This window comes from Vicugna pacos, chromosome 6 (assembly GCF_048564905.1).
Source record: "Vicugna pacos chromosome 6, VicPac4, whole genome shotgun sequence".
Taxonomy (NCBI): domain Eukaryota; kingdom Metazoa; phylum Chordata; class Mammalia; order Artiodactyla; family Camelidae; genus Vicugna; species Vicugna pacos.
Window position 1 is genome coordinate 61520740 of NC_132992.1, and position 23788 is coordinate 61544527.

Sequence of the window (23788 nt, forward strand, 5' to 3'; positions counted from 1 at the left end):
TTGGCTTCTGAAATTTTTGGATCACTTCAAAGGAAAGTTGATAGTTAAGGGTAATATCAGGTTATATAAGATAGCCTAACGTAGGCCTAAAATCCTTTCTGGGCTCACAGGCCATTTGAGACGTAAACCTCCTCAGCGTCGTTAAATGTCGCTCTGCCTTCTCTAACACAGGGGAACTGCTAAAACAGACGCGACAATACACGCGCAGCAAACATCGCGATATCTCGGGCAAACCCGGTTGGAGGCGGGGCTGAAGGGGCCGGATAATACGTCACGGAGAGCGTGCGCGTCATGTCGTAGGGGCGGGGGTGCGGGGCCGGGTTTTCTCGGGTACCGGCGCCGGCTGGTGTGCGTGCTTTGCAGGTATGGGGACGCCTGCAGGCTTGCAGACCGACTGTGAGGCGCTGCTCAGCCGCTTCCAGGAGATGGACAGCGTGCGCTTTGAGGACTTCACCGAACTCTGGCGGAGCATGAAGTTCGGGACCATCTTCTGGTGGGTGTTTGTTGTCCGCTACCTGCCGCTCTCCCCGCTCAGAGGCGGCGTAGCAGGTTTCTTCCTCCCTCTCCGCTCCGCCGCACCTGGGAGGGCTGAGAAGAGTGGCCGTCTCTGAACACCGCCTCCATCTCCCCTGTGCTTTCAGTTGTGCTCGGCTCCTCGCTTTCCCGGGGCGGTTTCGTTGGCTTGGATTCTTTGCTTTTGCGGCTTCCTCCTCAATATGTGTATCTTTACCTGGCGGTCCTTGTAAACTCTTCTCTCCGTCTCCTCAGCCTCACTCTGACCTGGGTCACCAACATTTGCCCCCCGCAAGAGTCTTGTTTTCTTAGAATTCCATGTTTAAAAACAAAACAAACGCATAGGCAAGACAAAATCCTGCATGAGTGGATTAATTTGCCTACAAATACCAAAGTTATCTTTCTAAAGTGCATACTTGATCATGTCACGTCCCTACTTCCCACCCTCCAGTGGTTTCCATTGCCTTTGGGATACAGCTCAAATCCCCTAGCTGGCGAGACCTTCCATGGTTGGCCTCTGCGCATCGTTGCAGCATCATCTACCAGTCCACTCTGTGCTCTCGCTTTCTCACTCCAGCATCCGCGGTGGCCCTCTCCAGGCGTTTCCTCAGCCTGGAGCTTTCCCCCAAGTCCCTTTGCCTGGCCACCTTATTCTTAACTCAGGTTTCAGCTCAAAAGACAATTCCTCAGAGAAGCCTTTCTTTGCCCTTCTAGACTAAGTAAGGTGTTCGTGTTCTTTTTTTTTTTTTTTCCTGTAGCACTCTGTGCTTATTCTATCTCTTCACTTTAATCACATTTTATTGTAAGCGTATAGTTCAGAAAACAGTGTAGTGTAGTGGTTAAGAGCACAGATTATGGAGCCAAACTGCCTGAATTTGAATCAGAGTCCACTAATTGTGATTAAGTTAAGTGAGTTACTTGCCTGAGCTTCCTTATCTCTCTTTCTCTTTTTCTTTCTTCCTTCCTTCCTTCCTTCCTTCCTTCCTTCCTTCCTTCCTTCCTTCCTTTCTTTTCTTCCTTTCTTTCTTTCTTTCTTTCTTTCTTTCTTTCTTTCTTTCTTTCTTTCTTTCTTTCTCTTTCTTTCTTTCCTTTCTTTCTTTCTAAGTGTAGTTGATTTACAACGTTGTGTTAATTTCTGGTGTACAGCATGGTGATTCAGTTACACATATGTATTCTGTTTCATTATACGTTATTACAAGGTATTGAGTATAGTTCCCTGTGCTATACAGTAAAACCTCGTTGTTTATTCTGTATGTAGTAGTTTGTATCTGTTAAATAGGGACAATGATAATACCTAATATTGTAGTTTTGTGGGTTAAATGAGCTAGTATATGTTAAGTGAACTCTAAAATATATAAATAAATATTCATTATTATTTTTAAAAATTTTCCTTCCACCAGACTGACCTTTGAGGAGAGTGACTAGAGGAATCTGGTATCTATTAGCATAATACATACAATATTGAAAAGGCTGAATAATTGACTGAATGCATAAGCCCTTGTGATTAAAACTCTATGTTTTGCAGAATAAAATGTAAACACTCTCTTTTTTCTCTCTGTTGATATAAAATAATTACCTGTGTAGTTTGTATATTGCCGGGGATAGAGGATGTGGAGCCATTTGTTGTACAATGAATGAAAGGAGAGGAACTGATTTTTTTAATGGCTACTAAATGTAATGCATTTATAGCTGTATTTAATCCCTAGAGCAACTCTGAGATCAGATGTAATTATCCTTGTTTTATAGATGAAGATATTGAGGCTTAAGAAGGTTAAGAATTTCTCCATGATCACACAACTAGTAGGTGGTAGAGCAGATACTGAAACGAATATTCTTACAGTTTCTAAAACCCATGCTCTTTCGCTGTATCCTTCTTGGAAAAAGTGGTACTTTAGAAAAATTTTTAGCTAATGAGGAAGGAACTAAAATGAGAAAACAAGTAGAGACCATTTGAGGAGTAGTGGATTTTCTTTAGAAATTGCTTTAGTTGCCAATACTGTAATATGTATTTTGCATTCTTTAGTATATTTAGTATTTGAAGAGCCCAGGCTTTGAAAGTGTCATGGAGTCTACTTTCTTAACCCAGCTCCTTCTTTGCTTTGGTGACCTTTACTCTACAGAATTGGGAGGAGGAGGGTGGGTCACATTGTACTGTGGGTCTCTGACTTTTTCACCTTGCTCTCTCAAGGACAAATTAGGATTACTGTGACTCGTTGAGGGCATTGGGGGAAATCTTCATTATATATTAAAATGCGTACATATTTTCTTTTAATTGAAGTACAGTTGACTTACAGTATTATGTTAGTTTCAGATGTACAACGTAGTGATCAAATACATGATGAAATGATTGACTGCAAGTCCAGTAACCATCTGTCACCTTACAAAATTATGAATGTATTATTGAGTTTATTCCTCATGCTGTGTATTCCATCCCTGTGACTTACTTATTTTATAACCGGAAGTTTGTATCTCTTAATCCCCTTCATCTATTTTGCCCACCCCTCCACTTCTCCTCCCCTTGGCATCCACCAGTTTACTCTCTGTATTCATGTCTGTTTCTGTTTTGTTTATTCGTTTATTTTGGTTTTTAGATTCCACACATAAGTGAGACCATACAGAATTTGTCCTTCTCTGTCTAACTTATTTCACTTAGCATAATACCTTCTGGGTCAGTCTGTGTTGTCAAAATGCACATACTTTTGTATTTTATTTGTAACATAACCATAGTTATTTTAATATATTAAATATTTAAAATTCTTAACGGGTAATAATTTGTAACCCCACTCCTTTTGCTCCCCTTTTGCTCCTCAGTTCAGTACTAAAGTTAATGATTTAGGAAGATGCATCATATTCATCTAGTGGATGCCTGTGCCTGGGGGTAAGCAGCACAGCAGAAAAATAGGTCTTTGTGCTTTAATCATGAAAGGGTCAGGTGTGGGATGCCCATCCAGTTTCTAGCAGGTGCTATTTAAGCAAGTATATATATACCTCTTCTAGTTTTTGTGCATTATTTTTTTAGAGTCATAATATATTTTCTCTTCGTTTTCTAGTGGTAGAATGAGAAATTTAGAAAAGAACACATTTACAAAAGAAGCTTTAGCTTTGGCTTGGCGATATTTTTTACCTCCGTACACCTTCCAGATCAGAGTTGGTGCTTTGTATCTGCTGTATGGATTATATAACACCCAACTGTGTCAACCAAAACAAAAGGTAATACTTGGTGAGTTGTTTTCTTCCAGCAGAGATATGAAACAGGTACAATATTTTCAGAGCAAATTGACTTAAATAGAAATGCCAGTGTTTCAAAATTAGAATACATTTGTGAAAAAAGATTTACATTTACTAACAACTTTTTTTATTCCTCTTGTTGGCAGATCAGAGTTGCCCTGAAGGATTGGGATGAAGTTTTAAAATTTCAGCAAGATTTGATAAACGCACAACATTTTGATGCAGCTTATATTTTTAGGAAGCTACGACTAGACAGAGCATTTCACTTTACAGCAATGCCTAAATTGGTATGTTATTCAAAATAGTTTGGTTTCAAAATGAAAAATTATGCTTCATTGTCTATAAAGTACTTCAGCCTTCAGAAAGTGGAAAGAATATTATGTAGTTTCCAATACTTGTAGAAAGTCTTCAAATAAGAGAAAATGCATTCTGATTACTTTTTTTTTCTTTTTTGCAAACAAAAATTCAGTCTCTGCTTATAAATGCAGTGTTTCTGGATGCTATCTTAAGCAGATCATTAGGAGAGGAAATTAGATTGGGTATCTGCATCTGCTTACTCCTTTGTTCAAACATCAGAGAGGCTACCGAAAGAGGACTGAGGGATTTTAATGTTGGTTTAAAAGTTGAAACTTCCACTGATAAAATACATATTTCTTCAGTCTTGAGATAGTTTCAGACATTAGATTGAAAGAACACTTGAACTGCAAGGTTCTATTTCTGGTTCTGCCATCAGCTGGCAAGTCATGTAACTTCTCTGAATCTCATTTGAATTTGTAAACATATGGTCTGGCATCTTAAGGGTTATTTCAAAAGTCTAATAGTCTTTGGAAAATGGATTATTTAATAAACATGTACTCAGAGCTGCTTTTTATTCATCCATGTTTACAGATAGACAGTTTTTACTGCTGGCTTACTTATTTCAGTACTTAATCCTTTAAAAGACCCTCTTATTATTTAGCTGTCATACAGAATGAAGAAAAAAATTCAACGAGCTGAAGTTACAGAAGAATTTAAAGACCCAAATGATCGTGTAATGAAACTTATCACTTCTGATGTATTAGAGGTAAATTTGATTTTATGGTTTTGAAATTAAAAAAAAATCATTTTATTCTTACCTATATATTGAGGTTGTGTCTTTATCTACTGGGTATTGAACATTTTTCTAATGCTTTTAACCAATCATAGAATGCTAGGTGTCAGGAATACTGCACCCTAAATACATCAGAATTTATAGAGTAAATCTTGAAACACAGTGAGAAACGAAAAGATGTAGAAGACTGGACTTGGACTGAGGGACCTTTAGATTCAAATACTGAAACCACCTTTTTTTTTTTTTTTTTTGGTGGGGTGTAGCTAGTTAGCTTTATTTCTTTATTTGTTACTGGAGGCACTGGGGATTGACCCCGGAGCTCATGCGTGCTAAACATGTGCTTTACCACTGAGCTATACCTACCTCCCCCACCGTTTGTATTTGACTTTAGATAGGTCATGAAACAAGAATTTAAAGTGGCTTTATTTTTACTATTATTTTTTTAACAGTATGTGTTTGTCTCCTAAGTTCCTTTTTATAACACTTCTGTAAAAACCCACCATTGAAACAGTGAGGCTATTCTGATAAAACAAACATTTGAAGCCAAGAATTAAAGATAAGAGGTATCGTCTTAAAAAAGCTTTTCCACCTAATATATTTTGCTATTTTATTTAAGTTGTGCGGTATTGAGAAAAATCTCCTTTTGTATGGATAAGTAGTGATACAGAGTTTTACCTGAGTAGAAAAGTTGCCCTGAGGTTAAAACAAAACCCCACTAAAGGGCTACAGTGATACATTCCCTTTTTAAAAGAATGGATTCATATATATACATCATGAGTGTGAGCAGGTGGGGGGCCTTGGTTTCCCCCTCTCTAATATTAGGATTACAACCCTTATTTCATCCATTTGTAAGAATTGAGACTGAATTACGTCTGCCGAGTGCTGAGTGTGGCATATGGCACAGAGTAGACTCAATAAATGTTACTGTCTTTTCCCCCAACCCCATTCAGTCTTTCTCTTTATCAGGATTGAAAGAGAGGTCAGATGTTTGCTTTGCTCAAATGTTTCTCTGCTCTAGATGCTGCCATGTTCTAATAGCTTCAGCTGTCAGGTTGCATCTGTGACTTTTTAACTCAGGTAACAGATTCATTTTTGTAAGCACTCTGGGTCTGCTCTGTATACTGGCCTTATTTTTGAGCAAGAATTTTAAAAAATTAATTAAATATTTAAATTGAAGTATAATTGATTTACAGTGTTGTGTTAGTTTCAGGTATACAGTAAAGTGATTCAGTTATATACATATATATTTTTTTTCAGATTCTTTTCCTTATAAGTTATTACAAGATATTGAATATAGTTCCCTGTGCTATACAATAGGTCCTTGTTGTTTATCTAAGAATTGTTAATCTGGGCCCATGGGTGGCCTTGAGATGGTCCCTGTATCCCTGTCCCCCCTAAATCGTATGAAAATTACGGTATGTGTGGATGCTTGGTTAGGGTGCGGTACCCTAACCAGCTTCAGATTCTCAAAGGTGCTTGTGTCTCCCAGAATGTTAAGAAGTACTGAATTAGAAGGAAATTGTTTACTAAATATCTAAAGACATAGTATTTTGCAGGAGCTGTACAAGATTGTTTTAGATTATTTTATTCTTCTTAACAAAAGTTATTTTAAACAATTTCTAATTTTTTGTTAATTTTTCTTAACGTAGGTGTTTTTATCCCTGATTTAAAGTTGAGAAAAATAGAGGCACAAAGAAGTGAAGTTAGGAAGTGAGGGAGCTAAGGTTCTGTATGGCTGCAGTGCCTGTTTTTTGGACAGGAAAGGTCTTGTCTGAGCTGGGACGGAGTGAGAAATACATCAATTGCATACACCTAGTGAGGTATAACAAGAAATAGGATCTTTGCCCTCTAGCAGCTGAGTGAGACAGAGGTGTGAGATTACATGTAGAAAAATGTGAGCAAAGAACTTTGTATAGTAGAAGGAATTTGTATTTGGTATTTTTGGCAGAGGGGAATCATTTAGAAGTACTGGAGACTGGAGAGAGAGACTTAAAGTGTATATGTAGGTTTGGAGTCAGGAGCCATTTAGAAGGGGAGTTTGTGCTGAAGAGAAGCAGCACTGTCCCTGCTGTGGAGGAGGTGGTGGGGCTGTGACAGGAGCCTGGCGGAGAGATTAGCCTTGAGCAGAAGGCACACTTCTTCCTTTGAAACCTGAGGGAAGGAGGGGAAAATAGATTCATATTATTGGTTGCGAAGAAGCAGAAGGCATCAGACCCAACAGCCTGAACTTTAAGAGAGGGCCTCCTGTGGGAACCAAGAATTGAGAACGTTTGGAATAGCTATCGTAGAGAATGAAAGATTTTGGGATACCAGGAAGGGTTTGCCAAGAAGTACGGATGTGAACTATAAAGAGAGAAGCAGAGAATGTGTTAGAACAGCCAGACATTGTTCTTATCAATATGCTCCTTGTGAAAAAAAGATGATTTGAACCCAGTTGGTTGTAATTTTTGATTGTTGACTAATTTGGTGGTAGAATGTTAATTTTTTTTCTACATACCTTGTTAAACATGCTCTTTCATTTTAAGCTCTCTTGCTCCAGTGTGTTGAATTAAAGGTTCTTCTGTTAAATAAATTGTATATGTCAACAAGCAGATACGGGAGATTTTAGAGAACAGAGCTGGGGTGATGCGCAAAGCCATATTCTTTTAGGGTGATTGCAGAGGAGGGTCAGAAGGGACAGGCTATGGAATACCTATTCATGGAAGCTTCTAGAAATGGCGTAGTCTGTGTGAAGGCATCTCGACTTTATCTCACATTTTTGGCTTGCCGCAGATCTGCTTTGAGAGCCTTTTCCTTCAGTACCTGTGTTGGCTCTATTTCTCCTATCCTCATATATAGCCTGTGACTGATTTTCACTGGTAATCCTTAAATTCTATACTTCGCTATTTTCCTTCTACTTCCTGCAAATATATTAAATCTTGATGTCAGCATACTTGAATTCTGGTCATGATTCTGCCACTCATTAGTTCTCTTTTGTGGTTAAGGAGGCCTAATAAAACAAGGGAATAGAATATTGAATCAAAATATCTGATTTCTTTTTTTTTAATTGCAGTTTAATTGACATACAGTATTTTAGTTTCAGGTATACAACATCATGATTCAATATTTGTATATATTGCCAAATGATCACCACAGTAAATCTTGTTAACATCCATCGCCATACATAATTACCATTTTTTAAAGGTATCTGATTTCCAAATCTAACTCTCCTACTTAAATATGACCTTCAGCAAACCATTTCATTTTTGAATCTGTTTCTTCATTTATACAGTTATAATAATGGCATTACATGTTGTGTACTCACCATTGGCCATAATATAATTTGTTTCTACCCTGGCAGAGACTAACCGAGCCCCATTTGACCTGACAGAAGGAGAGTCTGAATTAGTATCATGATTTAATGTAGAATATGCAGCAGGCCCATTTGCCCTGTTCTTTATAGCTAAGTATGCCAATATGATTATAATAAATGTCTTCACCACTATATTGCCAGGACAGTGCCAGGAACTATGCTCGATGTTTTTTGTATGTTATCTCACTAATCATCATAGTAACCCTTCAGAGAAGGTGGTATTTTCCCAATTTTAAAAACAAGGAGGGGGAGGGTGTAGCTCAGTGGTAGAGTGTGTGCTTAACATGCACAAGGTTCTAGGTTCAGTTCCCAGTACCTTCATTAAGTAATAATTTAAAAAAAACTAATTACCCCACCCACCAAAAGAAACCACAAAAAACAAAGAGAATTAAATAAATAAATAAAAACAAGGAAACTGAGGCTCAGAAAAGTTAAGTCATTTGCATAAAGGTACAGATCCTGGATTTGAATGTCCAGATATGTAAAGATGAAAGTCCATACATTATCTTTTCTTTCTTAATCCATTGATTTTTGTCTCATGTCTTACATTATACAGAATACTTTGATGTGTAAAACCTCACTTAATACTTTTATAGTAGATTAGGTGTCTTTACTTCGTTTTGTACAGTTGTGGATTGTGATTTTAGACTGAGGGATTTGCTCAAGGTCACAATCTAACAAGTGATACAACTCAAGCTCAAAATCAGGTCCAGCTAGTGGTCTTTGCTCTGTACTGTAGTGCAGGTAAAATAACAGGAATCCAGCACAGTGTACTGTATAAAAAGGTAGGGGCTCCCCATGTCTGGACACTGTTCCTCACTGAAAATCCTGCACATGTGAGCACACACCACTCCTGAGCAGTTCCGGGTTCCTTGGAAAGATGTTGATCAAGTCCATCAAAATGTAGAGACACATTAAGTAACTTGTCTTGGAGATGATGCAGAGGTTGCAGTGATCTTCTGTGATGGAGTGTCTATAGTTCTCAGCTGGTCTTGAGCTAGTCCCAGAGCTGGTTTTATGTGATTTCTTGTGTCTGCCTACTCTATGCTGTCTTTTTCTTTACCCCATAGACCTGCCCATTTGGCTGGAGGTTTTGCGGGAGGAAGGTCTAATTAGTAATTGATGCCTCAAATGGTGTCATAAATCACTGTATTTCATATAATCCTGAATCTTAGCTCTGAAGTAATGAGGAAGCTTACAGGGACAGGCACAAGAGCTTTGAGATTTGTGAAAGCACATCTCTGTGGCGGATTGCATGAACTTTATTAAATAGGAATTTCCAGCTGATCGTAAAGAACTATGTAAATATCCTGCTGTGACAGCATGAAATAAAAATGTGATCTTAGTTATCAGTAGTAATATTTAAAGGTATACTATACTACAAATAGTTTTTGTCATATTTAGAAATTCAGTCTTACGTTAACTAGTCTTTCCCGACGTCTCTCCGTACATTGTATATTCACTAATGTTTGTTGAGTTGAATTTGATGATTTCATACGTCTGGAAAGCGGCCTCTTCGTTAATAAAGTTGTAGTATTTTACATGATTTTATATTATTTTCAGTATACTGTAGTATGTTATTCCTTATCAACTCTGTCACTTTGGAAGATGATTTTATTTTGTTTTGGTTTTGTGTTTAAGTTTCTCCTCAAAAATTGAATTAAAAGACTCATCTTTTCACCTTCAGGAAATGCTGAATGTTCATGACCATTATCAGAGAATGAAACATGTAATTTCAGTTGATAAGTCCAATCCAGACAAAGCCCTCAGCTTGATAAAGGATGATTTTTTTGACAATATCAAGAACATAGTTTTGGAGCATCAGCAGTGGCACAAAGACAGAAAGGTTTGTAACTGCTTCTTTGCTGTCTCACCATGGGTTTGCATTATTCCTGACTGCCTGATGTGGGTGATGATGCTGAGAGGCAGCCTGGCAGCCTTGTTTACTGGCTACTCCCTGTGAAGTTAAGATGCGGACGGGGCTTTACTTTTCTAGTTCCAGCTTTGGCAGTTAGTAGCTGTGTGATGTTATTTAACCTTACAAATGGATTTTATATAGAATTATAGAATATATAAACAACTATAATTAATAATAATTATACAACATAAATAATGTCCATTTATATATAGTTTACATAATTATAGAAGAATAAGTAAGTAATCTTGGTATACCATGGATTTATTACAGTCTTTATAATTTAGCATTTCCAGAGGTTGCACACTGGCAGTCTTTGGGTCAAATCCTGCACACGCTTTTTTTTTTGGCATAGTATTGTTCCTAACATTTTAAAAATTGAATTGATTACCAACATTTAAATATTTGTGGTTTTAACTTAAAATTCCAGAGATCCTTTAAAACTTCTTTTTAAAATGAGAGGTTTGGTAACACTGCTCCTACTTTGCTGCACAGCAGCAGACAGCTAGACCTGAGTGGTAGCTTCTCCCATTGTGACAGGGCACATGCTTCCCTGCTTACCATGATTTCTACCTGGCTTGGTTTATCCATTGACAGATCTTATCAGCACAAATCTTCAATTTAATTTTCTGGTTCAAATACTGATGGTAGAGCTGCCCATATTCCATATTACCCTTTTCAGTTGGAGAAGCTTTTTCACTCTGGAAACCTAAAGGCCAGCCTTGCTAAATTTACCTTTGAAACTACTACTCCATTTAATTTTACTAAGTACTTCTAGGAAAAAAAATGAAAAAACAGATCATTTCTGATTTGCTATTATGTGTTTGATAATGTGTTCGTGTTTTCACAAATGCTAAGTAGGGATTGTTATATATTATTTGTCAAAAGGATGTGTTGCTACTTTTTGGCTTACATAAAGGGAGATAGCTCAAAACTCAATTTTAGAAAAGATAAATAAGGAAAGTGATGAGGACATGACAGCTTTGGGAAGAAGAAAATAATTTGCTTCCTCTTTGTACGTTTATTTTAATGAGAGTACATTTTAGAATGTTTGAATACTCTAAGTGCTGCAAATGCGTTACACAGATGACCTAGGCATTTAATGTAAACATCTATTAGAAAACTCTCTTTTAATAACTCTCTTTAATGAGCATTACAAAGGCCTTTGAAAACCTGAAGGGAGGAAGAATAAACTAGTTTTCTTACTATCACGTAAAGTGCATGTTATTCTTTATTAGTTTGGAGGATTTAGGCTTTTTTTTGGTAAGTTTTAAAACTATTCTGAAACCTTACCATGATCTTCATGTTAGGTGGTAAACCATGCTGCAATTCTGTGAAATATTCTTTTAGGTTTTCAGTAATTAAAAGTAAATGATTTTCATTGTTCTGAAATTGATTTTCAGTTAATTTTTTGTTAATTTGAATTGTAAATGTGAATATATAACTTTTTTGATCTTACAGAATCTATCCTTGAAATCTAAAGTTAAAGATGGAGAAGAAAAGAGTGAAGGAAATTCACGAGGATCAGAGGTCAGAAAAATTCAGTATATGATTGCTTGTGGGGCATTAGTTTGGTTAGCTTCTTTTCATTTCACGTGTGGCTGTGATTCTGTATACTAAACATAATGCCCTGTGGTCCGTATTATCATACATATCTCAGAAGATTCTGTAACAGGTTCTATGAAGAGCTAGTCTGTCCTTTACTGGAAACCTGTGAAAGACCACATCAGGTGGAGACTGGGAGTGAGGATATTAACAGTTTTCCGCAGGAAAGGGGAAGGATGACTCTGGAAGGTGCCCTCAGCCCTTATGGGAGCAGAGTGAGGCTTTGGTAATACTGTGTCTTTTCTCACTTCCTGTCAGCCTTTCAGTCAGGGTGGAGCTCAAGCTTCTGTTTACTGTACTGCTTTCTGCCTCCAGAGTTTTCATCCGTCTTAGCGGATGAGGCAAGGAGGCATCTTTGGGCACAGGCAGATGAGGAGGGAATGGCCTGATCTCCAAGCCTCTCGTTCATTTATCCTCCTTAAATCCTGAGTGAGAACAGTTGGGAGCCGTGGTTGTATTACCCTGGCACCTGTTGGAGTGTGTCCAATAAATGTTAGTTTCTTTTTACCCTGCCTTCTGTCTCACACCTGATTTCTAATTAAAAAAATGGTTGGGAATTCATAATTTCACTTAGTGTTTATGTGTTTTGACCTTTTCCCCTTCCTGTTTATTTTTGCTTGCAGAGATGTGAAAGGGCAGAATCATTAGCGAAAATAAAATCAAAGGCCTTTTCAGTTGTTGCTCAGGTAAGTTATTTATTTAATAAAGTAATTTAGAAATGTACTTGATGCTTTTTTATTTACATTTTAATTTTTTCATCAAAGTAATACCTGTACATGGTTTTAAAAATCTAGTAATACTCAGTGGCTCATATGTTCCAACACGTTACTGCGGTGCCACGTCCTGACCCCGTCCTCCTCATCTTAAGAGGCGGCCCTCTTCAACTTGTTTTCTTTTAGTTACTTCAGTGTTTACCAGGAATTTTGAAGTCATTGTTCTTTATTGTCTTCTGGCTTCTGGTATTCCTGATCGTGGAAGGTTTTAGAATTTTCTCTTTATCCCTGGAGTTCTGGAATTTTGTGACAGTGTACCTTGGTATACCTTTTTTCCATCAGTATCCTTAGCTCTCATGCTGGTCATACTTTGGATCTGATAGCCTTCAGTTCTGAGGAATTTTTTGTATTGTTTCTTTGGTAGTATGCTTTGCTGCATTTTTGTTTTTTTTATTATTTCTCCTGACATTTTTTTTCATTACTAAGATTTTTTTGTTGTTCTGTGAATCTTTTCTTACTTAAAAAAAAAATGTATTCTTTATTATTATTATTATTTTTTTCTGGTTGCAATAGGTTTATCTGTTTGAGAATGTTAACTACAGTTTTTTTTTGAAGTTTCCTCCTTTTCCCCTAGAGTACCTGGTTTTGTTTACTCTGTCCTCTGTCTTTCACTCAGTTGGCTTTTTTCAAAGTTTTGGAGAGTCTCAGGTCATATTTAAGAGTGGTCATGTGGAGGGAGAGTTTTTTAGCCTCAGTGCTTTTCTTGGATCTAGTCATTTTTACCAGGAAGCAGGCAGGCTTCCATTTCTTCGTCTTGGGGAGGAAAGTGATAAGTAAGCCAGCATTTGGGGAGCCTGCAGAGAATCTGCCAACAGGCTCGTTCCTTATGGAGGTTTCACTCAGCCTCCCAATGTCCGGTGGGAGGCTTTCTGCCTTCCGTAGCTGTTCCAGTTTCCCCAAGCCTGCCGCTTCTCTGGTTTAGCCCTGCTGGAGAGCACACCTCCTGTTTCCTGCAGGAAGAGGTCAGTTCAGCTTTGAGGCTGGGGAATGGGATACTGTTCCCTATGCAGGGTTTTCACATATCCACTCATTTTTCAGTCCCACTTCTGATGACGCCAGTTCTGACCCACCTGGGTCAGCTTGCCTTACAGTAACTTCCTCAATACAGGCAGTTAGGTTTCAGCTTTCTTCATTCTAAGCCAGCTCTTACTCTCCCACTTCCAAAATTTTGGGCTTTTTTGTTTACAGCCGCATTGTATCCTATTATTTATGTTTTGTTAGTTTACTCATTTTTATTCCTTTACCGTCATTTTAGTCGAGTTTCAGGAAGGAGCACTGATAAACTTATGTGCTTAATCCCATATTTTTTTTTTCTGGATTTTTTTTGTGAATCTAAGAATGTCTTTATGCAGTGGGAAATTACTGTCATTTTCTGGTTGTAGAAATAAAAAGGAATAAATGAAAAAATTAAAAGTAACTCTAGATTAGTTAAGTGTTACGTATTTGCTGTGCCACAGTAAATTGAGTGCAAAGTATTGTTGAATGAAAGCACCAGGGACGATAAGGTAATTATCCCCAATTCTTTTAAACCAGAACTATTTCCATATCATATAGGCTAATTGTTGCTTAATATATTTCTTAAGACATTATGAAATACTTTAGAAGAAATTATTAAACAAATTATAACCCCTATAAATTTTTATTAGAGTATGTCATTGCATAGTTGTGGTTTTCTGATTATTGAGGTACAATTAACATACAGTGCATGGCAGCTTTTAAACCATTGTTAATACCTGTATCACATGTATGACATTAATTGAAAATCCCTGTTAGTCAGGACTCTGCTTAAGCAAATAAGGGAATTCACTGATGGCGTAACAGAAAGTCCTTGGACTGTCCCTCCGTGCCTCACCTTTTATGTTGCTCTCTCTGTCTTTGTATGCTGTTTGTGACAGCTCCAGCCTTGCATGTTCCCAGCTTTAGGTTCGGTGGAAAGGGAGAATTTTCTTTCCTAAAAGTTAAACAGAATTTTAAAATTGAGTTAGGTCAGCTGTGACATAGATCACATACCCATCCCTGAACAAATCACTGTGGCCTTGGGCATGTGAAGCTAATTTTGACTGGATCGGGGCTTTTTAGCCATTCATGGAGCCAGGCATAAAGTAGTTCCACTTGAAATACATGGTGCTAAGGAAATAAAATGTTATTAGAAGAAAAGGGGAATAGGTTATTAGGTGGTTAAAAAAACCAAACTTGTCCTTTACACCTTGATGTCTCAGTATGTAACTATAACATTTTAACCCAACAAGTTTATTTTATACCCAGTTTGAGTAGATGATGATGACCACTGCAGGGAACTCTTCCTGTTGTAAAGATAGGAGTATAGACATGTGACAGGTATTAAGCAAGCCAGTATAATGGTAGAGTACTTTATGACAAGTATTTCTGTAACTCTTTCCTCATCTTTGATTGTGTATTTTGTCTTTCTCTAAATCATCTGTCAGTTGGATTCATCTTGTGATTCACTGTGGTTAATGGGATTTCTAACTCTTTAGGCATCCAAGTCAAGAAGACATCGTCAGGTCAAAATGGACTCTTCTGACTCTGATTCTGCATCTGGTCAAGGACAAATCAAAGCAACTAGGAAAAAAAGAAACAGAGAAACACTGAAATCAGCAGGAAGGAAGACATCTTCCAGAAACAGAGGTAACTTTTTAAAGTTGTTTTGAGACTTAGAAAGGGAAAACAGGTGTTTACAACCTCTCCTCACCATGTTTTCTTTATTAAAAAGAATTAGATATTTGTTTGAGAACCTTGTGAGATTTAATATTAAAATAAATAAGTTATCTTAGATTCTTGGAATCTTATTGCTGCAAGGGACCCTAGGAGTCATCAGATCTGTCATTTCATAGGTGATGAAATTTAGGCCCATAAAGATTAAATAACTTGCCAAAAGTGATACAGTTAGATAGTTATAGAACCAGTCCAGAATTATCCAGAGCATACTTTATTGGTATTTTTTTGTGTGAATCAAACTTATGTGTAGAATAAGGTATAATAAGTAATAAATACATTGTATAAACCATACTTTCCATTAGCTGCACTAATTAAGCTGTACCTACTTTTCTTTTAAAATAGTTTATAAAATTATCTTTGGTATTTGGTTTTTAAAGAAGTAACTATGTATGTCGATAGTTTAATTTTTAAACATTGCACACATAATGTATATTCACCATATATGAAGTTGGAATCTGATTAGCAGGCTCAGGGAGAAAAAGGAGCACTAGAAACAGTGGATACTTAGTGCCTCATAGAAGAACCCACTCCAGCTACTGCAGCAGTATATGAAGGTATATTATAACCTTTTGACATGTTTTTTTTTTTCCCCTATGTTGAGGCAGTAGGGGAGAATTAAAGTTAAATACCTTTAATCATAGCCCAGATATGATTCAGTTCCATAACATAATGCTTGTAGTGCACTGAGAATTCAGAGGAGGAGATACCACATTTGTTAAGGATAATCAGGAAATAACTTCAAAAGGAGAATTTTTTTTAGTTCTCTTTACAAAGCTAGCAGATGTGAAGAGCACTTGTTAGACCAACCTCACTGATAAGTATTATATGTATCAAAAGAATCTCAGAGACAGAACAGCTAGACTGACTGCAGTCATTCTAGGATGCAAGGATGGTGCACTTAGGAATCTGCCAATATAATTTACCATATAAATATGTTAAAGGGAAAAATGGGAACTCATTTTAATAATTACCCAAGAAGACATATGATAAAAATCCAGCATCCATTCTTGACTAGAAAAAAAGTCCTCTAGATTTAGGGAGTCAGCAAGCTTTCTGTAAAGGGCCAGATAGTAAATATTTTAGGACCAGTTGGAACCTTCATTCACTTCTGGTGGGAAGCCAGAATGGTATAGTCATTCTAGAAAACTGTGTGGCAGTTCTAATAAAGTTAAACATATACTTACCATGAAACAGCAGTCCTACTCCTTGGTATTTACCCAAGAGAAATGAAAACTTGTCACACAGAAATTTGTATGCAGAAGTTTATATGTGAGCAGTCCACTCTGCCTGGAGTGTAAAGGATGTGCTGAAGAGTTACGGTTCATGGAGAAAAATACATTGAGCATCGTACTGTGAACAGGCTTTAAATGTGGAACCAAGAAGTTTGGACTTGATTTAGTAGGCAGACTTCTGAGCAAGAAGGTGGTATGACCAGCTTTCTTTGAAGAACATCAGTCTGGGAGTAGTATGGTAGGTAGGTGGAACAGACTGAACATAGGAACACTGAGCACAAGGCTGTTGGGGAGTAATGAGGATCTGGCCAGGTGCTTGAGCATCTACTGCTTGTAGGAATTAGACAAGCAGACTAAGAGAGGAGAGCCAGTTGGTATCTCTGGGTGACCAAATATAGAGGCTGATGGAGAGGGATGAGAAAGGATGCTTAATGCCTCAGCAGCTAGGGGAATGCTGGTAACTTTAACAGAATTAGGATCACAGGATGAAGATTTCATTTGGGGGAGAATTTTTCTGCATTGTGCCTTTCCAGGCTCAATTCCTGTAATAGCTGTCTAGAACATAAATAGGTGCTCAAGTATATTGATTGGGTTTACCTATGTTTGTATTATTTAAGCTTAAGCTATAGCTGTTCACCATTCCTAGCACACAACATCAGTAATAGTAATGATGATGTATGAGGGTGACGATGATTAACAGCTGTTATTTGTGGAACACTTATTATCTGCCAAACTTTTTCACATGTCCAAGCTCACCTAACTAGTAAATAGAGCTGAGACTTGAATGGCAGTCTGTCTGAATCCAAGACTGAATCTTTAACTGCCATACTTGCTAGCTCTCAAGTAACTGGAAATACGGATTTGGAGCCCCAGTCAGACATACGGTTGAATTCTTGTATTCTGGCTGCATGTCTAGTGATGGTGTGTGTTGAGATGAGCAGTGGTCTGTTACTTAGAATTGCATCCCACATGGTCAGCTTTGAGCATAGTAAAACTGTCTGCCTTGACACCCTCTTGGGAGCTAGTTTTGTGGCTAGCTGAGGTTAATGATTTAGATGTCAGAATCTCCTTTTTAAAACTTCATTCAGGTTGATACCTTTCTAAAACATACTAAATTCTTCTTTATACATTTCTTATTTTCTTTGCTGTGCATTTATCATTTTTATGATTAGAAAAATACTGAAGTGTATGTATGTGCTGTTATCCAGAACAGTGGATCCTGCACATAATTTAATTTTCCATTTATGATTGAGGGTTGTCATGAGCATATTACTTTCCTGGGTTTTGTAATATAAGGATCCTATCAAGAAATACCCTAAGTGTGTTGGGCAGTTTATCGTTACACTCACGACTTCGTGCTGCAGGCCCTTGTCAGTTCTTAACGTTTCTCTGTCACATTTGTTGTGGTGGGTGTCTTTTTTCTGTTCTCAGTGTGCAGGCTGGTAGCAGTTTTTTTTTCCCTTTTGCTGCTGCTTTTTAACTGTAATGGTTTAAGAAACTGGTCAGCCATTCATTCCAGTTTTATGTAAAATAAATGTAATTAGGTTCTGCATAAAGGCCTGAGGAACATATCTATGACTGAGGTTCATGAGCTTTTATTTAATATGTGGACTTTTGAGATAAACATCCTACAGTGTTGTGTGTTCACTTCTTGGTCCTGGCTGCATGATAGGCGGGTAAAGCATTGTATTTTGTTTTTAAAAGCTTTTAGAGAATGTTGCTTTCATTATGTGAGCTTACTGATTTAATGTAGAAATAGGTCTCTAAGATGCAGTTAATCCTCATGTGACTAGATGAAGGTTTGTTTCACAGCTGACAGGTTTTAACTCAGAAATCCTTCCACTTGACATTGTTGGATAGATTCAGTTAGGTTGTAAATGTGGATTTTAAAAAAATCATTAATAGTTGATGTGGATGGACATGACTACAAGATAGTGAAGACAGTATTAGTAATTTTGGATATATTGTACTGATTATAATTTTGTGAACAACTGAAAAATTTTATAGTTTCAAAACCTCCCCGCCTGCCAAAAAAAGTGATGATTCGATATGGAAATAGATTTCCTGAAAGATTATCTATCATCTTAAAAAATCATGTAAAAATTATTGCAGTTAATACTAAAGACTTCCAAGTAAAGGTAAAATTCTATTTTAATAACTTGATGAGAAATTGATATTATTTTATTAAGTTTGAACTGTGTTTAACATGGAAGCTTATTGCTACAGTTTACTCAGCTGTATCTTAGAGCAATCTATTTCTTCCCTAAAATCTGCACCCCATTAAGATCCCAGCATAATGTGTTCAGAGCAGAAAGCTTAAACTCATTTTCATTTAATTTCTTGCCTCCTGTGCTGGCAGGTACTTATTAACATACATACTCTGTGAAATGCTGTGTTATTAAGTAGTTGAATCCATATTTGATCATTTACTGTTTGTTGAGGACTTGCTATATGCCAGACACACTTCTAAATGCTGGGGATACATCAACTTAAACAAACTGGAATCTATCCTTGTGTAGCATACGTTGTAGTGGGAAGAGGCAGGCTGTACGCAGACAAATTAATATACAAGGTGTCAGGTGGTTAAAGTGTTGTGGAGAAGAATAAGGCAGCAGAGGGAGAAGTGTGTGGGGGCTGCTGTTGGGACAGGGAAGTTACATGCTGAAGGAGACCCGAAATGACATTGATATTTGATAATTTGATTAGGATATTTCTTCAGGCAACAGAAGGTTGCTGTAGAAAAACTCCAATGTTTTGGAAAATGGAAAATTCCTGGCAAATTATGACTAAGGGAAATATATCTTGTAGAGCATGTGTGGTGATACAAAGAAGTATGTCTGCTTCAAAAACAAGGCTATTAAATTTAGAATTACATTTGTGGTTACTTAATAAAGTTGAAGTAACACACATGATTATTCCCTGATGTCTGCAGATATTACCTGTGCTGTGTGTAATAAAGATGAGTAATCTGTGTTTGGCTAATTTATTTCCCTTTTCCTCCATTTTCTTATAGATACAATGTATTAACACTTTTATAAAGATATGTTTTTTAATATGCATATTTCTGTTTACCATTACAGTTTCAGCTCTTAGTTTAAGTATCTAATCTTTGTTATTGAAATAATATCATTATTTGTGTAAAGTTTTTTCTCAATGATTAACATTCTTTGTTTTCATATAAAATCACTTTTCAACTGTTTCCAGGTGGCATGCAGAATGTGCATAAGGAAGATAAATCTCTGAGTCTGAGTATGCCTGTAATTACAGAAGAGGAAGAGGAGAATGAAAGTTTTAGCGAAACAGGTACAGGTGAAATTTTGTCAAACTACTTGTAGAGCGTCAAGGTTTAGAACCTGTGAGTAACATGGTCGCCTGCACGTCCCTGTGATGCTTTTATCTTTGGCACGTTGGAGAATTTTAGTGTAATCGTACTCTTAATCATGACACTTAAAGTAAATGATAATCCAGTGAATGAATGGGTGTGGAGAGGCAGCAGTCAGTCCAGGTGAGATGTGATGGATAGGGAAAAATACCATTATTATAGGTGAATATTCCTAATCGTGAGGATATCTGAAATGTACTCCTAATAAAGGGCAAAGCTCACAAAATATGAATTTCTGGATATAACTTTAAAAAGATTTTATTGTTAAAAATACTTTATGTCATGTTTTAGTAAATGTAAAATTTTCACGTAGGAAATGATGCTTGTAACGAAGTGGTCAGTGGCACAACATGAATTAAAATAGTTACATCTTTTAGTGTTGCTGTGGTTTTCGTAATTTGTTTATACTGTTTATTAAATAATAGTTCAAATAAGTATGATCTTTAGTAATAATTGTAGTGATTTAGAGCATAAGTTACATTTAGCAGGCTAGGCTTGCTAGCTGGTAGTCCATCAATGATAATGAATATAATGTGTATTAAGAATCTGCCTAATGACTCTTTTCATTATGGCTCTGTATTCATTCGGCAAACATTTATTGAGTGCCTGCTGTGTTTCAAGTGCTTAGCTAGGTACAGGAATATAAAGATATACAGTATAAGAATGTAAGAACCATTTGATTTTGATCACAGTGATTGTAGATCTGAGCACAGTGAGTGGCTCCTAGTGGACATTAGTAAATCTCATTTAATGAATCAGATCAGTCTGTGCCCCAAAGGACCTTACAGTTTAATGTGGGAGAAGAACAACTCAGTACCTTATGGTAAAGAGAAACAGGGTGCTATGGAAGCATGCAGAAGACAAAGACCATTAAGCAGAATATTTGTTCCTTCAGAAATCTGAGTGCTTCTGTGATTGGCTTATGTCGGCATAGAACAGTCCTTTACAGTCTTGTGGTGAGTTTCAGACAGCAGTCGCTTCCTAGTTTTGTCCGGTGGCTTTTTTTTGCAAATAAACAGTTAAACACATGTACACCCTGTGGCTGTCTGGCAAGTCCTATTCCAAAATCTATCAGCTTGTGATTTTTTAAAATTTGGTTTTTATTAAATCATAAATACATATGCACACAATTTTACAATTCAGTTTTATAATACTTATTATAAGAAGCAAGTCCTCTGACTCTGACTCCCATTTCTTACTCCCAGAGACAACCACTTTTAATTCTTTACTAAGTGTTTTGGTCATTACCTCTATATTTCTAAGTAACATGTTTATATATGGGTATTTCATATTTCAGTTCTGTGAATTATCTATTGACTTCCCACTGAGGAGGGCAAGGATTTAGTTCTCTTGAAAAAAAATTTTTTTTCTCCCTTATTTGAAGTGTAATTGATGTATATCACTATGTTAATTTCAGGTACACACGATAGTGATGTGATATTTCTCTACATTACAAAGTGATCACCATGATACGTCTAGTTACTATCACCATACAAAGATATTACAATATAATGCTTTTATATATTCTTCATATTTTTTGTCTTTTCTCTAAACTTTTCCTGTCACTCTCCTTTCGATTTTCATTGCTGGGGAATACTTGTTTTTACATCTTCCATAATTTTCATGTTTTGGTATCTTCTGTTATTTGCTTAATTTTTTAATGATCAGTAACTTTTGGGTTCACAGCTGTTTTTAGACGGACACTTACTTGAGTGTTGGTTATGGTGTTTGTCATGGTAGCCAAAAAGATGTGTGGTCCTAGTGTTTTGGGTTACATTGTCAGGTTTAATTGAGAAGCAATTAAAATCTTAGTCACTTTCTCTTAGCTCTGGCCCAGGTACCTTCCAGATCTGGCACATTGGGTCCATGCTAATTATAGGGAGGGAGTACCCACAGGAAACAACCTTGGTGTATCTTATTATGAAGTAGAATTTAGGATGACCAGGATCTACATTGGTAAGTGTACGGCTGCAATACCATTTTGAGGGAAAAAAATCGTTGTATGTCAGACTTAAGATTTCTTGTTGTAGCTTGGCTATGCAGGTGTTCTTACTGTTACATCAATCCATATAGTTTAAATGTGTGTTACCAATTAAGTATTATTTTTTAGACCTGACAGACTTCTTAATTTTATGTTTTTAGAGTTGACTGCATCCAAGAGGAGAAGAAAATTCAAAACAAAGAAGAGCCTGGTGTGGAGTTCTTAATTTTGAGCTTTCCAATAGAAGAAAAGATTTATATTTTGTGTATTGAACAGGAAGACTGAAAGTATTAAAAATAATTCTTCTGGGAAGCTGTAGGTATTTCTTTGAAATGGCAATACTTTAGTTCTAGAATAAAGGTACAAAAAATAAAATAAGAATTTACTCTAAAATTTAATTCTAACATTTTGTTTTGTGAAATATGCATAAATGAAGGTAAAATTTGGATTTAGAATGTAATAGAAATAATCCTTTATTTGCAGATTATTGCTGTTTCCTACAACTTTTTGTCTTAGTTCTGTAATGGTAATATTAACTATTCTATTTAAAATCTTTTTTCTTGAAGTATTGTAAATAGCTAATTATTTTGTATCTAGAGTTTGGTAATGGATTTGTTTATGGTGTATATTAACTATTTTATGTATTGTTAAATACAATAAAGTTTTTGCCTTATTTGCTTTATTTTTTAATATATGAAACTTATATGGTGAGTAACTTATGTGGTTGATAAGTTAGGAAGCCCAGTTTCTACTTTTGTAATCAATTAAGTATTCTTTAGTGCTTGTTTTAAAGCTCCCTTTGGCCTCACATTTCTGTATGTATGTATATGTGTATGCTTGTATATGTATAGATATATGTATATATGTGTCCATATATGCATACAATATGATTAGTCAACATGCTAAGTACAACATTTAAATACTGATTATTTCTAATAAAACCTTTAAGAGTGGTAATATAAATTCCGAAATGTGTCTATGGTACAGAAAGTTGGAGCTCATAGAAAAAAATTCTATGGCTTCGTGAATGTGCCTCCGTTAATTTCTCATTCTAGACATTTACATGGAGATTGCTTCAGCCGTGCTGTGAGAACTGCCCTGGCAGCAGACCATCTCCACATCATGCACTTGGCTCAGCCTGTCTTGCGGTTGGTTATGCTCCATGTTGTTTCCCAGTGTTGTATATTCAGGAATTCCGCCAGTGTCCTGTGAGTGAAAATGTGTGATATCCGTACTTTTAAGTACTTTTAAAATCAAAGTACTAATGCTAGCCGAGAGAAAATTTTCCTTTATTAGAATATATGCTATCACATTAGCTGTGAAACAGAATTATTTCCCTTGACTGACTTCAGATGTTTCTGGTAATAGAAGGGGCAGTTTTCATGATGTGAATATTGGGCAAGCTTCTGGGGTTTAAGTATTCTACCGTTGGAGCACTTGGGTGCCTGGTTCTATTATTGGCTACTTGTATACCCCGTCATTTGCTAGGATTTGTCTGCTCGTTAGTTTACAAACAGTGTACAAGTAACACAGCAAATTGATATCGTATTTTTTCCACAACAATACTTATAAAAGGTATCATTTCACTTGTACAGTGAAGAAACTGTACTTGAGGATGGTAAGTACTTGCCCACATTCACAAAGTTAGATGCATCTGGGGTACAGATACAGGGCTGTGGCCTATAATTTCAGAGACATTTTATATAAGCCAAACGAGATGGAAATCCAGAGGGATACTTTTGACTGCAAGCTGTAAAACCTCACTTCCAGATGTCTGAAACAGTATGAAAATTTATTTGAAACCCATGGAGCCTCATTGTGGGCGGCTCTGGATTCTGTAGTGCATCAGTTCCGTGATGGCTTCATATACCCAGGTGTGGATCTCTATGGAAAGCTTCATAGTAGTAGTGTAGGGAACTGCTGACTGGCCAGGTTCCCAGACTACAGCCGAGGGCCACCTTGCAAGCAAACCTTCTTAGAA

General features: G+C 36.7%; 1 protein-coding gene across 1 annotated transcript; it reads left to right on the forward strand.

Annotated features, from left to right (window-relative positions):
• The first annotated feature begins 307 nt into the window (after positions 1-307).
• Positions 308-22770, forward strand: SNAPC1 (small nuclear RNA activating complex polypeptide 1). Its single transcript, XM_015249774.3, has 10 exons — positions 308-493; positions 3564-3723; positions 3888-4028; positions 4700-4804; positions 9871-10029; positions 11560-11628; positions 12327-12389; positions 14972-15122; positions 19649-19747; positions 21969-22770. Exons 1-10 carry the CDS (start codon positions 366-368, stop codon positions 22031-22033), a joined length of 1140 nt encoding a protein of 379 aa, XP_015105260.1. The 5' UTR covers positions 308-365; the 3' UTR covers positions 22034-22770.
• Positions 22771-23788: the final 1018 nt, after the last annotated feature.

What these genes read in the sequence shown, in the direction of transcription:
- SNAPC1 (XM_015249774.3), top strand. Translation starts at nt 366, where the DNA reads ATGGGGACGCCTGCAGGCTTGCAGACCGACTGTGAGGCGCTGCTCAGC. An exon ending in TTACAGCAATGCCTAAATTG is followed by an intron (nt 4,029 to 4,699) that starts GTATGTTATTCA and finishes CTTATTATTTAG; the next exon opens with CTGTCATACAGAATGAAGAA. An exon ending in AGTGGCACAAAGACAGAAAG is followed by an intron (nt 10,030 to 11,559) that starts GTTTGTAACTGC and finishes TTGATCTTACAG; the next exon opens with AATCTATCCTTGAAATCTAA.